Source organism: Staurois parvus, unplaced genomic scaffold (assembly GCF_062004578.1).
Source record: "Staurois parvus isolate SC_StPar_1 unplaced genomic scaffold, SC_StPar_1.0 ptg000448l, whole genome shotgun sequence".
Classification (NCBI taxonomy): domain Eukaryota; kingdom Metazoa; phylum Chordata; class Amphibia; order Anura; family Ranidae; genus Staurois; species Staurois parvus.
In genome coordinates, this window is record NW_028318244.1 from 421808 (window position 1) to 437846 (window position 16039).

Here is a 16039-nt window from a genome sequence, read left to right on the forward strand (position 1 = left end):
GCGTTGCATTCCATAAAGCTAATGTAGGGACCCTACTATAGCCAGCCTGAGCTTTGTTTATGTTATCTGGGATCATTGGGTTTAAGTCCTAAGCCCAAGGGCATCCTTTGCTTCTGTCTGCCATTGTTGACTGTTCCCCAGCAGAGAGGGTGAGATATTTTGAGATACGGATATTTATTCTGCCTCGGCCAATCACTGAGGTTTATGCCCAAAAAGTATTTGGAGAGACCTTCCAGAAAAGTATTTGCCTCCCAGGCTCTGCCTGGTGAGGATTTGAGTGTAGCAGGGTCTAGCCTGTCCCTTCCCAGGCCTTGCTTGAAGAGCACCTCATGTGGAAGCTCCGTGCCTCCCAGACTTCTGTCTATCTAGGGTGTAATCTAGGTCCAATATTTGTTTCCCAGACTTTTCCAGGAGAAGATGTAATGGTGGAAGGTCCTTGACTCCCAGGCTGCTGTCTTGGGAGGATGTAGCCCCAAAGAGGTTCAATCTTTGCCCTCCAGGCTATACCTGGAGAGGATGTAGTGTGGAAGGACCTTGCCTCTCAGGTTGCCATCTAGTGAGGGTCTAATTCCAGAAAAGTCCAATCTTTGCTCCTAGGCTTTGCATGGAGAGGATGTACTGTGGATGATCCCAGTCTCCCAGGCTGCTCTCTAGGGACAGGGAAGCTCCATACAGGTTCATGCTTTGCCTGGAAAGAATGTGGTGTGGAAGGTCTTTGTCTCCCAGGCTGCTGTCCGGAGAAGATGAAGCTCCAGAGAGGTCCAGTACCTGCTTCCCTAGCCCTTTACCTGGAGGAAGAAGCAAGATCCAAGAAAGGGTGTTTGCGCTATTGTTTGACTAGGTCTAGTGTGTCCTAACCTAGCCTGAGGCTGAAGAAAATGAAAATCAGCCTTTCACCTGAGCCTACAGAATCTACATTAGCCTGTGGAAGAGTCCTAAAGATGACTTGTGGCAGAGGTCAAAAGATACTGGAAGATGTTAGCCTGCCTCAGCTTAAAGAGTTCCCTGAGAAGTCCATGAAAAGGATTTTTGCTGCTGTTTAGGGAATCCTGTACCCCAAACCCTCCCTCTCTAAGACTCACTCCATAAAGCAACTGAAAAGGATTGAAGAACCTAAAGTCTGTGTGTCAGCTGCGATTGGAGGGTCAGTAAGTTGTCTAGATACAGCTAAAGAGCAGATTGCTATTAGGAAGATTAGGAGAGCCTACAAAAAATCCAAAAGCCTCTCCAGGGGGTATTGCTATGCTAATTATATACATCTATTCCTACCTGAAATATTCCTGAATTTTTTTTTTTGTATTAAATTATAATTTTTCTATAGATCATTTTAAATTAATAGATTGTCTGACCAAGCTATCGTTTGTAATTATATGCAGAGCCAAGGTAATGTCCAAATGATTGAGCCAGTTTTGGGGGAAGCCAATAAACAACATACCAGGAACCAGGGTGGCAAAATAAAAAGAGAAAAAGAGCAATGGCAATGCGCGTTATTGTATTTAATAACCAAAGGGAGCAAATAAGAGAAGGTTTGTTAAAAAGAGAAAAAAAGAAAAACACTGACCTGACCTAGTGACAAGAAAGGGAGTAGTTGATTCATTGTTAGGAAGGGAATACAGAAAGTTCCACCATCAGACACAATTTAATAAATGATGGCAAAAGCGGTGTGGTCATAGAGTGCTCTACAATAAAAATGGCCAAGTGGTGGAGTATATGATTTATTTCTAGCCTTGCCTGCCTACTTTGTTGGAGTGTGAGAGAAACCCATACAAACATATGGAAAGTATAACACCTCCAAAAAGATGGTGATTTCTGCAGGTAGCCAAATTCAGAACCTCAATGCTCTCTATGGCAAAAAAAGAAAAAAAATGGATTATGGGGGTCATGAGGACCAAGGTTGAGCACCAAGCCATACAATTAGGAGCATAATTCTTACCCAAGCCACGGATCATCTGTAACATGAAAAGCAGAGGTAACTGCATGCAAACGCTGTTTGTCCAAGGTGTTCTGTGGTTTTGTAAACTTACCAGGATCTGTCTGAAAGGCGGTGGTCCCTGACACAGCTACCCGACTCTGCTCCGGAGTAAGTCCAGACCGAGGACTGGTATCATTAGGTGCTGGAAATGGGTTCAAGTCCATGTGCACGGGATCCAATGGATCACAGAATCCAAATGGTGACTGACCTGCATCAATGCCATTAAAGTCTGTGATAAAAAAAACAAAACAAAAACCACATATGACCATCATTAATTATGTCAGTAGAGATACCAAGCTATCAATCATAATTTACACATTGTTCTTCTGTGTCTGGTCAATTGGTACAATGAGATGTAAAATTACCAGCACTCCAGGTGTAGATTGCACACATTTATCATGAAAACAAAGATGGATAAATCAGAAATAGCCAACGTTTCTAGGCCTCACATGGTCCCTTTTCTCAGTCTTTCATCACTATTTCACCTTGACTACAGAACCATGTTAGGCCCCGAAATGTTGACTTTCATCTATTGCAGTCACTAAAAGCACCCACTGATTATAGCAGTCACATGCTGGAAGCTCTCATGACGGACATTTTATGATCAATGTGTACTTGTAATAGTATTTTTCAGAGAGAAATAAGGAGGCTGCCATAGTAGCTGTAGCATGCGCTGCGACCACACCCCAGGCAACAGCTTCGACAGGCTGGCCAAACCAGGTTGAGAGTATCTGTTGGGTCATTGACCTTCAGTGAGATAAGGACTTGTCTATCCCAAGCATGTGAAGACAGATTCTGGCAGATTGAGCAGAAGAAACCTACTAGAATAGGACAAATGTTCATGAAGGTGGTCTCCGCAAGTGATGTGGTACGCTAAGAGAATGCAAGACACAAAAGGCGGCCTGGAAAACCACTGCACCCAGCCCATCTCCAACTGTCTCGGCTCTTGTCCTGCCATTGGATCAAGATGGAATCTGGCAAGAGAGAGTGAGACTGACTATGCGCACCTCTCCTTCACTTTAATCCAATGCACGCGCAAGTCTTGATATTGCCAAAAGTATTGGGCCAGCCCTCCAAATCATTGGATTCAGGTGTTCCAATCACCTCCATGGCCACAGGTGTATATATTCACGCACCTAGGCATGCAGACTGCTTCTACATCATTTGTGAAAGGATGGGTCGCTCTCAGGAGCTCAGTGACTCCAAGCGTGGTCCTGTGATAGGTTGCCACCTGTGCGATAAATCCATCCCTGAAATTTCCTTGCCACTAAATATTCCACGCTCAACTGTTAGTGGTAACAAAATGGAAGCCACTGGGAACAACAGCAACTCAGCCATGAAATGGTAGGCCACGTAAAATGACAGAGCGGGGTCAACGCATGCTGAAGTGCACAGTGCGCAGAAGTCACCAACTGTCTGCAGAGTCAATAGCTAAAGACCTCTAAACTTCATGTGGCCTTCAGATTAGCACAACAACAGTGCGTAGAGATCTTCATGGAATGGGTTTCCATGGCCGAGCAGCTGTATCCAAGTGCAATGTAAAGCGTCGGATGCAGTGGTGTAAAGCATGCTGCCACTGGACTCTAGAGCAGTGGAGACGTGTTCTCTGGAGTGCCGAATCACGCTTATCCATCTGGCAATCTGATGGACGTGTCTGGGTTTGGCAGTTGCCAGGAGAACGGTACTTGCCTGACTGCATTGTGCCAAGTGTAAAGTTTGGTGGAGGGGGGGTTATGGTGTGGGGTTGTTTTTCAGGGGTTGAGTTTGGGCCCCTAGCTCTAGTGAAGGGAACTCTTAAGGCGTCAGCATACCAAGACATTTTGGACAATTTCATGCTCCCAACTTTGTGGGAACAGTTTGGTGATGGCCCCTTCCTGTTCCAACATGACTGCGCACCAGTGCACAAAGCAAGGTCCATAAAGACATGGATGAGCGAGTTTCTGTTTCACCATAACAAGAATGATGAAGCGGCTGGGCCATGATAAACATGGAGTGCGCACCTTCACCAAGTCAGGCCAATGTTGCATCTACCCAGACAGTATCATTTAGCTAAACCTACAGCTCTATTTTTCAGATTCAAGGTTGTTAGCTAGCTTCTGATCAGGGGAGGACTGACAACTCATGGGGCCCCCCGGGCAATAGGGGATCATGGGACCCCTGTGTCCTTGCCCAAATTCAAAAAAAGCCTATGAAAAAGGTACCAGGGGCATCTCATGGGGCCCCCTACTGATCCCGGGCCCTCGGGCAGAGCCCGAGTTTCCAAATGGTCAGTCCGCCCCTGCTTCTGATACAAAACAAAATATCTATTCTTTTCATTTATACTGCTTTGTAATTATTTCTGGTTGTGTCCGTATACATGACCCAGGTGATTTCAGCTTGGGACTTATGTTGAGGTTCCCTTCGTATTTGCAGACTGGTGGTTGATTTTATGTATCTATAGTTTTTAATCTGTGTTTGTGTGCTATTTGCATTAGTATATGCTTCTTGAGCTGAATGTTTTACTACTTTGATGCAGAATACTTGACTATTGCACCAGAGATAGGCTCGTCCACTTCCCCATTACCACCATTACCGTTCCGTGCCAACCCCCTTCCCCTTAACCAATTATACTAACAAAAGACATAACACCAATTTTGGAGTAAATGGCCAACATGGCCTTTTATTAACAACTCAAGTTACAATACACCAACCATTCCTTATAACAGAAACCCACAGAATTGTTGTTGGTCTTCGAAGGCACCCCAAAATGATCCGAAATGCACCTGCGGACAACCATATACACTAGGCCTCCAGCCGCAACCAACCAGCTCGGAGACAACCATACCGTCCGCAGTGCAGCACCACAACCTTCCAGTTAAACCTTGGTTAACTGGGAATGTCCCCGGGCATCCCATACCACGGATGGGTCCCACACCATTGTTGTTTACCTTCCAAATAAGAATCGCCTCCAAAGACCAACAACCGCCACCAACCATTCCTTATAACAAAAACCCACAGAATGATTGTTGGTCTTCGAAAGGCACCCCAAAACGATCCAAAATGCACCTGCGGACAACCATATACATCAGGCCTCCAGCCGCAACCAACCAGCTCGGAGACAACCATACCGTCCGCAGTGCAGCACCACCACCTTCCAGTTAAACCTTGGTTAACTGGGAATGTCCCCGGGCATCCCATACCACGGATGGGTCCCACACCATTGTTGTTTACCGTCCAAATAAGAATCGCCTCCAAAGACCAACAACCGTCCATGAACCAACATAATCCCCCCCTCTACCTGGAGGGACCCAAAACTCACCCAAACAGGGAGGGCGGGAGGGAAGCTCACACTCTTGCCGTCCAGCTAACTGACGCCCCCTCAAAGAACCTCTCACCCTAAGGTGCAGCAAAACCCCACCTACACCAACCTCTACCAATCAGCTACCCCCCACTAACAATAACAAATCCCCCTGGAGCTACCTTAACCCTTTCTGCTCTTCCTTCCCCCACTCTGGGCCTAGTCATGTATGCCCTGCGCTATTTCTTCTTTATTTCGCTACGGGCATTTCTTTACTTATGGTGTTATTTTCAGCAGTGCCAAATTCTTTTTTTTTTGGGGGGGGGGGGTAAGATTTCCTTTGTGGTTAGGAATGGAGTAAAAGTCTTTTATTCACAGACCAAGCCAGAAGGTTGAAGAGCGGAGCTAGATATGGAGAAGTTTTTTATGTACAAAGAACTTTTTATCACAATGAATACTTTAGTTGTTACAGTGATCACAGACCTGGCACAGTAATGAAGCACAGGTCAGGAAGTGTCTACATTTATGGACATCTGATCCTCTCTTTATATAGATGCCAAGTAACAAGGTACATCAGAAGCGATACAAGGCCCATGGGGCAGCACTGTGCCTAGCACCGCTGCCTTGTAACACTAGGGTTCTGGACTTGATTTTTACTGGCTACTCTTTTCTGTTGGAATTGGTATATTCTTCTCCTTATTTGTGTTGGTTAAAACAGCATGCTGGCAGGACTGACTAACTTGACCCTGGATTACATGGAAATTGTCCTTTATTTGCCAGGACAGTCCTACATCTTGACCCTCTGACCGGCAGGGTTATAAATACGATGGAGGATAGGGGGGTCCAAATCCCCCAAAGCATCCATGTTTCTCCTGTTACTCCTGACAATTGCTGTGCGCCAGAAGCACTGCTACCTGTCAGATATCAGAGACAGACAGGGGCAGATCATAGGCAGGGAGCTCCTCCTTGTTTATGGTCACATGACACACCTGTCACCAGTCCACTCTTAAATGCCTGGTTTTGAGAGTGGATTTCATGGGGAGGGGGAGATATACTGGTGGGAGATCTGTTGGTGGGGGAGATCTGTACTATGGAGAGCTTTACTGGGGGGAAGGAGATCTCGACTGGGGGAGCTATATTAAGGAGGAATTGAACTGGAGGGAGAGCTTTACTAGGGGGAAACTGTATTGGGGGATGGGAATCTGTACTAGGGGGAGATCTGTACTGGGGGGAGCAGGGGCAGACTGACAACTCATGGGGCCCCCGAGCAATAGGGGATCATGGGGCCCCTGTGTCCTTGCCCAAACTCAAAAAAGCCTATGAAAAAGGTACCAGGGGCATCTCATGGGGCCCCCTACTGACCCCAGGCCCTTGGGCAGTGCCCAAGTTTCCAAATGGTCAGTCCGCCCCTGGGGGGGAGCTATATTGAGAAGGAACTGCACTGGGGGGGAAATCTTTACTGGGGGGATGAGGAACTGTACTAGGGGAGATCTGTACTAGGAAAGAGCTGTGCTAGGCGAAAATCTTTATTGGGGGGATCTGTACTAGGGGGAAGGAAATCTGTACTGGGGGGAGCTATACTGAGAGTGAACTGGGAGGAAAACTGTATTGGGCGATGCTAATCTGTACTAGGGGAAGATCTGTACTAGGAAGGAGCTGTACTGGGGGAAAATCTTTACTGGGGGGGGGGGGGATTTGATTTGTACTGGGGGAAGAGGATCCTTACTACTGGAAGAGGGGGAGACCTATACTGGGGTGATTTTTAGCTAAGGGAGAGAGGAATTTCTTTGTTGCACTCTGTCTATGGACCTGTGCGTTACACACTCCTGCTCCTTTCACTCTGTGTGTTACACACTCCTGACCCCTGCACTCTGTACATTACACACTCCTGACCCCTGCACTCTGTACATTACACACTCCTAACCCCTGTTAGATTCCTGCTTGTGGCACAGTAGTTAAATAATATTTTTTAAGTACAAGAATTGTGCTATGTGTGGAGTGAGTAGACTAAAGTTTCAAATTGATTCTAAAGGTTCTTTTTATTTTTTTTAAATAACAAACATGCTATACGTACCTACTGTGTGCAGTGGTTTTACACAAAGCAGCCTGGATCCTCCTCTTCTCAGGTCCCCCGCAGGCTCTCCTGGCCCCTGCCTCCTATCAGGTTCCCCCACATAAAGCAGCTTGCTATGGGGACACCCTCTGATTCGTGTGTCCATTCATACGCGGAGCCATGGCTTGGCCACACCCCCTCTCTCTCCTCTGACTGGCTGACTGGCTGTGATTGACAGCAGCAGGATCCCATGGCTCCCACTTGCTGTCTCAGCCAATGAGGAGGCAGAGATGAGGGACAGCCGAGGCTGTTGTTCACATCGTTGGATCGTGATGAGGCTCAGGTAAGTATTGAGGAGGCTTGGGGTACTGCTGCACACAGAAGGTTTTTTACCTTCATGCATAGAATGCATGAAGATAAAAAAACTTTGAGCCTTTACAACCATTTTAAGCCCCTCACACAGTTAATTTTGCCACACATGCAATTCACTATGGCATGCTGCACATGCCACCAAATTATTTTCCTCTAGGAACCCAAAGGCTGAACCCAGCCCCAAAAAATTATCTACGGCCCTGCTGACCACTGATTCTGTGTCCAGGGGTGTATTTACCACAAGGCACTTGCCTAGGGCGGCATTATTGAGAGGGGCAGCACCTCCCCCCTGAAGAAGAGATGAAAGAAGGGACATGTGCACCATAGGAACCAGGTGGGATCTGATAGAGGCTGCAGGCTGCTTGATGGTGTATGTAGAGCCAGGGGATGTCTGGGCCTTTGAAGATGAGTGTCTTTCTCTCTATCGCCAGTGGGGGGGGGGGGGGGGGGAGTATAAGGCTCTCCCAGGTGGGGGGCAGGGGTGTTGTTGGTCAGTGTTAGGCTCTCTCCGCGGGAGGGGGAAGGTGGGGGTTGTGTTGGTCGGTGTCCGTGGGTTCAGACATTTTTTGTGTTGCCTAGAGCAGCACAAAACCTAAATACACCACTGGCTGTGTCCAGCGCCATGTTCAGGGGTCATGGCATCAGCCTTATTTGAGTTACTGCACAGGCACTACAGTAATTGCAGGCATTGGGTCCCTGAGTGGGTGGTCCCTGCATATTTAGAGGCATAGTCTGCACATAGAACACTGCTTCCCCAAAGAGACCTTCTCTGCAACATTTGGGCAGATGACAGGCTTTTCTACTCAGGCTGTGGCTGATTTCTTAAAAAAAAAAAAAAAAAACCCATAAGACTTGCCAGAGAGCCCCAATCCTTATTCGAAACAAAATGGCACCATGACCCGTCACGGGCTCCAGACAGGCCAAGATGGCCCTTGCTGTGAAAATTCCATTTTATGCAAAGCAATGCAGAATTCACCAGGGGATATTTCTAAAACTCGCAGAGTTCTGCACTTTACAGAAATACGCAAGCTTGCTAGTAATTTAGCTGACAAATGATAAAAAAAAAAAAAGAGTACGATCTTGATGAACAAACTAGTGCAAATTGGGAAAGAAAGTATGTGTAATTAGGAGGGAAAGAAAAAAAACCTGAAGCAACCTGCCCTGATTTAAAGTAGATCTAAACCCTTTCAAAAGTCATTTTCAATTCTTCTTAAATCTGCAGATTTCCTTAAAATAACATCCAGAAATCCTGCCTTGAAGGCACATCCTGTTATCGGGTGACAACTGTGTCCCAATTGTACGCCTGCATTGTCATCCTGTCACATGCACTCCCTGGTGGAGACCTCAAGCAGTTGTACTGGCAGTGTAAAGAGCCATTTAGAGTGACTCTGTGCCTTGAACCAGTCAGAGCTGTTTGCATCGCCAAGAGCACTGGCACATCTTGCCTCCTGCATATCATCCTGAAATACATCTGAAGTTCCCACTGCCTTGATGAGTTAGTTGGAACATCCCCATGTCTGATGTGTATATGCAACATTATGGGGTTTATTTACTAAAACTGGAGAGTCCAAAATCAGACTCACTTCTGCATAGAAACCAATCAGCTTCCAGGTTTCATTGCCAAAGCTTCATTGAACAAGCTGAGGTTAGAAGCTGATTGGTTTCTATGCATAAGGGAGTCTGATTTTGGACTCTCCAGCTTTAGTAAATAAACCCCAATGAGTCAGATGTATAAAAAGACAGTAAAAGGAGCCTGTTGGTGAAAATGCCCTGTTTCTGTAGGTTATCCATGACATCTAGACATTGCACACAATACAATTTCAGTGCAGTACCATTTTATCCTCCGCCGAACTTTTTTCCACTAATAATGCAAGATTTGCACTTGACTTTAGTGGGCAACTTTTAATGGCTAAGCACGCCTTTAATTATATATTTTACTTTCTCTCCTCTTTTTTCCTCCCCCCACCTTCTACTTTTGGATTCCTCGACTAAGAGAGGATGATGTTGATCTCCCACATGCTGTCTTCTGGGGATGTATGCAGCACACATCCCAGAAGACAGTGAGATGAAGTATTGCACAATGTCAAAGGGGCACATGCACAGAAATATGTACAGTAGCTCTGTACATGCATGAAATTGGCTACATTGGTGTGGGTTGGAAAACCAAGAGGACTTTCAAGATGGTGGTGCAGAAGCTGACCAACAACAGGAGAACTTTAGTTGCAAGAAAGTCAGCGCTGGACTCTATGGACCACCAAGTATATTTTTATATATTTATATACACTGAGTATTTTACGGGGTATTCATATTTAATTTTACTTAAGTATGATGAAGTTCCTCTTTAACCACTTTAATATATCAATGTTTCCTCACTTCCAAAATTGTGGCAAAAAATTACACTTGGGGTGTCTACTTTCCAAAGAAAGTGGTCATTTTGGAGGTGTTTGAATGTCCTGGCATTTTTTGGGAAACTGTTTTTCAACATTTTTAGTTTCTTTTCCTTCCTTAGTGATTATTAAATACCACCAAAACAAAAAAAACTGAAAATTGATTTGGGTAGAGTGTTGCATGACCAAGTAATTGTCAGTCAAACTATCACTGGAAAAAAATGGCTTGGGCAGGAAGGGGGTGGAACACGTCAGTATTGAGGTGGTTAAAGAAACTCTACAGTAAGGCACGATGCCTTTCAGATATACATAAACTTCAAATATAAAGGTTTAAAATATGAAAAGTGTCTCAAAATACTCCTTGTGTTGCCAATAACAACCTGCCTCATTTTTACAGCTGCATTGGTTAGTAGAGGCAACACAGACGCTTCCCTTTAAGACGCTTAATAAAAAAAATAAGAGAAAACAGTTTAATGTTTCTGCAGGTTGCGCTGAATTTGGAAGAAGCCCAAAACTTTCTCTACCCCTCCGAGCATGAAAAAACTTGCCTAAAATTCTTCTGACATTCCTCCCTGTTTATTCCCACCAGTTAAGATTTTCATATCAGATATATTAACCCCTCAATAACCAAGCAACAAAATTTCACAGCTGGAAAACCTATGGAGCCTCCATTATCAGTGTTGGGAAGACAATGCATTCAGCCAACAGAATAATCCAGTTCCCTTTTATTCTGTGACCAACAGAGGAGGAATAAGCAGGAGAATAAGACCGAATGCCATGGGTGATGGCCTGAGGTTTGTTTATGTTATCTGGGTTTGTTGGGTTTCTCCTACACCCAAGTACATCGTTTATTTCTGTCTGCCATCATTGAGGGTTCCCCAGTAGGTAGAGTGAGAAAATACAATGCATTGAGCTATGAATATTTGTTTTACAAGGCCCAACAGCTGAGAGTTTAAAGTGGATACATATTTGAAGAACCCTTCTAGAAGGGTCCATCTTTCAAAAGATTTGATTGAAGAGGATGTAGTGGTAAAAGGTCTAATCTTTGCCCCCCAGATGCTGTCTAGAGAAGGTGTAAGTCCAGAGAGGTCCAATCTTTCCCTAGTGAGGATGTAGTGTGGAAGGTCCTTGCCTCCCAGGTGACTCTTTCAGGAGGGTGTAACTTCAGAGAAGTCCAATCTTTGTTTCCCAGGCTTTCCCTGGAGAAGATGTAGTGGTGGAAGGTCCTTGTCTCCCTTGCTGCTGTCTAGAGAGAGTGTATCTCCACAGAGATACTACATTCTTTGCCTCCCAGGTTTTGCATGGAGAGGAATGAGTGGTGGAAGGTCCTTTCCCGCCAGGCTGCTGTTTAGGGAAGGGGTAACTTCAATCTTTCCTTTCTGGGCTTTGCTTGGAGGGATGTAGTGGTGGAGGTCTAATCTTTGTCCCCCAGGATTCGACTGGAGAGGATGTAGTGGAGGAAGATGCCTACCTCCCAGGCTGCTGTTTAGGAAGGGTGTAACTCCAGAAAGGTACAGTCTTTGCTTCCCAGGCTTTGCATGGAGAGGATGTAGTGGTGGAAGGTCCTTTCCCTTCCAGGATTCTGCCTGGAGAGGATGTAACTCCAGACAGGTCCAATCTTCACCTCCTAGGCTTTGCCTGGAGAGAATGTAGTGTGAAAGGCCATTGCTTTCCAGGCTTCTGTCTGGAGAGGGTGTAGCTCCAGAGAGGTCCAATCTTTGCTTCTCAGGTTTTACCTGGAGAGGATGCAGTGGGGGACTGGCGGCTCTTTGTAGTTTGTTTGAACTGGAACAGTTTTCCACAGTTTTGTTCAGTTACATCAGGACATCAACAATAAAGTACACAGGATAGATCAGTGTTTCTCAACCTTTATTCAGTCGTGGCACCCTTTACAATTCTGCACAGTCTCGAGGTACCCTCAGTTTCTCACTCTCATTCAGTTAACATGACCCCAGTGCTTATGAAAAGGGGCGCCCAACAAGGAGCACCCAACATGCTACTTATCAACAGTTGCTTACATCAATTTTTAGCACACTGGTGTATGGTTGTAGTGCTGCACAATAAAAACCTATGGCTTTGTATAGCACCAAGGCAGGGTTGATCCACTTGCTGGCTTATGGGCATTTTTTTGAAATTTGGGGAAATGTTTAGGCATTTGGCCAAGGCAACCCTGAAGAACCCAGAAGGCAGGAAAAAAGACAGGGATAGATGTATCAGCAATAATACAAAAAAAGATCATAGAAAAAAACAAGAGGGAAAGAGAATAGCTTATGGCATAGGTCATAAGGCAACTCTAGCAGTCAACCATAGATACCAAATTTGGGTGTACCAAGTGGGAGTGAAGGAGATGCGACCTTTAGTATCAAGAAAGCATGGCATGGCATCTGGGCTTGCTACTTCGGCATAGGTTGAAGAGGTTTGACTTGAACTATAGTCAAGGCTAAGCTTAGGTAACAACCACTCACCTGAAGACCCTGAGGAAGAGTTGTCCACCCTCTTAGCCTTTTTAGGAGGATGGTCATTACAGTTTTATAAGAGGTTCTTTTAATGGTGTATGCACTCAAGAGGGTTTTTGAGTATATCTATCATCTTCCTGGTACTCAAGGTAGGGACATGCTTTCTTAGACCATGCCAGGTTAGGCCTCGTACATATGGACATGTGTGATTTTCGGAAGGGCACAAAGGTTCCTACTAGCAGAACAAGCATCCATTTAATGTGTTTAAATGTGTTTAGATGCGTTTATGTCTGTTGCATTTAAATGTATTTAGGCATGCTTACACACTTACAACAATCTATTTTTATGTCTTTATGTCATTGGGCAAGCAGGGGCGGACTGACCATTTGGAAACTCGGGCACTGCCCGAGGGCCCGGGGTCAGTAGGGGGCCCCATGAGATGCCCCTGCTACCTTTTTCATAGGCTTTTTTGAGCTTGGGCAAGGACACAGGGGCCCCATGATCCTCTATTGCCCGGGTGCCCCATGAGTTGTCAGTCCGCCCCTGTGGGCAAGGTTACATATTATCAATGATTATGGCTTTGGACCTATGCTTCTTATCAGTGATGGCATTTATTGAAGTGCCAACTGGAAGCAGCCATTTTATAACCTGAACTATTAGTGGTCTATTAAGAAGGGAAAACTTAAGGCGTCAATTTGTAATCTGAACTGTTAATGCAAGGTGAACCTCTAAGTCAAACGCAAGATTGAGATTTTGTAACCTGAACATCTAAGTGCAAGATGGACTACCAATTAAAACCTAAGATTGCCATTCTGTAACCAGGACTTCTAACAAAAGTTGTACCACCAATTCAAATTTAAAGCAGCTATTTTGTAACTTCAACTGCTACCATAAGACAGACCATCAATTCAAACTTAAAGTGTTACTAAACCCACAACAGTAAAATCAGTCTATATATGCAGTAAAGCATGCTTGTTATACTCACGGTGGAACTTAAGGGGTTAATCCTCTGCATTGTGTAAAAAGGCTGTTTGATCCTGTCTTCTCTGCCCCTCCTCTTGTTGAAATGACCACCTGATACAGACTGAACCCGTGGTCACATGCACATGCTCAGTTTGGTGTGCATTGCTAGAGAGAATGCATGTGATCAGCACAGGGCCAATCAGCACTGTCCAGACAGAGGTCAGAGGTTTCACATGCTACTGGAGCAGAAAGAAAACTCCTCCTACAAGCTTTAACCAGTGCTCTGCTGAAGTCATAAGACTGCTCTAATTGCTGATGAAAAAAGGTATTTAGCAGTTTATATTGACTAAAATAATTTCATTTCCATGTTGTGTGTACTGTGGGAGACCAGATAGAGTGAATGCAGGGTCCGGGGAGACCAGATACAGTGAATGCAGGGTCCAGGGAGACCAGATATAATGAATGCAGGGTCCTGGGAGAGCGGATATAGTGAATGCAGGGTCCGGGGAGACCAGATATAGTGAATGCAGGGTCCTGGGAGAGCGGATATAGTGAATGCAGGATCCGGGGAGACCAGATATAGTGAATGCAGGGTCCAGGGAGAGCGGATATAGTGAATGCAGGGTCCGGGGAGACCGGATATAGTGAATGCAGGGTCCCGGGAGACCAGATATAGTGAATGCAGGGTCTGGGGAGACCAGATATAGTGAATGCAGGGTCCGGGGAGACCGGATATAGTGATTGCAGGGTCCAGGGAGACCAGATATAGTGGATGCAGGGTCCGGGGAGACCGGATATAGTGAATGCAGGGTCCGGGGAGACCAGATATAGTGAATGCAGGGTCCAGGGAGACCAGATAGAGTGAATGCAGGGTCTGGGGAGACCAGATATAGTGAATGCAGGGTCCGGGGAGACCAGATAGAGTGAATGCGGGGTCCGGGGAGACCAGATATAGTGAATGCAGGGTCCTGGGTTTAGTAACACTTTAAAGAAGAACTGAAGGTATAAGTAAGAGAGGGTTATACACCGTTAGGTCTTTTTTGCCATCCGGACCCATTCAGAAGCTTTTCCTTCACTTCCTGTGTCACAGTCACAACAGGAAGTAAAAGGTAGAACTTCCAGAGTGAGGAAATCCCTGGTAGTCACCAGAACTCCAGTGTCCCCACTGGAAGATTTCCCCTCTATTCCTGCTCTGGTAACCACTCAACATTTTGGATTTTCTTTCACTTTTGGTGATAACGGTCACCAGGATGAATGGAGAGGTAATCTCACTAACACTCAGCAATGGAGAACCTGACAGTTGTTCTAACTCCCTTTTCACTCTACGTTTTGCCTTCACTTTTACTTTAAAGCAGGTATTCTGTAACCTGACCAGCTATCTCTACAAATTTAAACCTTAAGCAGCCATTTTTGACCTGAACGTCTAGCAAGAGGCGGACTACCAGTTCACCAGGAACTGGCAGCATTGCTAGACAGAAACCGCGCAGAGCAAAGAATTGTACAAGGTGATGACTTAAATCTCCAGCATCCTTTTGGTCTATGCCAGTAATCAAATCTTCCTTTGACGCCGGCATGTGATAAACACCGCACAGAAGACCACTGCGATGTCCTCTGAAAATATTTGCCTTACATACACGATTGCTCCTTTGACTGCTAATTTCTATAACTCTGTATAACATTTCAGCCTCCGCCAGTGCTGATGTTTGTTTATTTAAGGCTGAAAACCAGGATATGACTGCATCGGGTTTCTGAAAACAAATTAGAATATACAGTAAGTAACAGTCATTTTCCTTTCTTTTTTTAATAAATTTAGAATCTCTGCAATGTGATGGGAGGAATTTACTTTTCCCTTCGGAGAATAAGAGCGCATGGCTTGATATTATAAAAGAGGAACTGGGCCACTGAAAACCAGATGTAGGGGGAAAAAAATGGAAAGCATTAAAGAAGCTCAGTTCAGGTTGCCTTGATTATCTCCAATTCTACTGGCATTGAAAACACTATAATTCTGGCTTTGGTCCTTGATGACCCCAGTGAGTCCTGATACATGGACAAGTTGTGCACGTGCTGGAGGGTGATCCTCTCTAACCGACAGCTGGAAACTACCAATCAGAGGAAGGAACTGTATGGTACATCTGGTATGTACCCTACAGAAGAGAACGGGGTGCAGTGTATTTGCCCAACCACATGCACAAAGCTCCATTCCAATTCCTTTCCCACAACACTTTTCTGTACATATTCTATCATTTTTATTACCTAACTGCACTATTTACTTACCTAAAACTCCAGTTATATAACGGCTGGGTTCCACGTCTTCTTTTTTACTAGTCTGAAGTGTGGGAAGTTCTGGTCTGCAGTGCCCGTGTCATTTCCTGGTACCATGGCCCTCACATAGTTCTAAACCCTTGCATGACAAGGGGCAGATGCTATAGCAGTCGCCTAAGCAGCAGACAGCGAAATAAAGAACTGTGCTCATGTGACAACTGGGTTCCAAGTCATCCTTTTTATTATTCCGTAGTGTGGAAAGTTCTGTTCTGCACTACCAATGTCATTTCCTGGTCC

At 45.3% G+C, this 16039-nt stretch overlaps 1 protein-coding gene across 4 annotated transcripts in view; it reads right to left on the bottom strand.

The window, feature by feature from the left end:
• The window catches only part of NCOA1 (nuclear receptor coactivator 1), a 641218-nt gene that overhangs the window by 29061 nt on the left and 596118 nt on the right, over positions 1 to 16039 (bottom strand). For all 4 annotated transcript variants that reach the window (XM_089688167.1, XM_089688169.1, XM_089688166.1 and 1 more), the window contains one exon: positions 2025 to 2201. In XM_089688167.1, coding sequence (XP_089544293.1) covers positions 2025 to 2201 — 177 coding nt within the window. The remainder of the gene's footprint in view (positions 1 to 2024; positions 2202 to 16039) is intronic.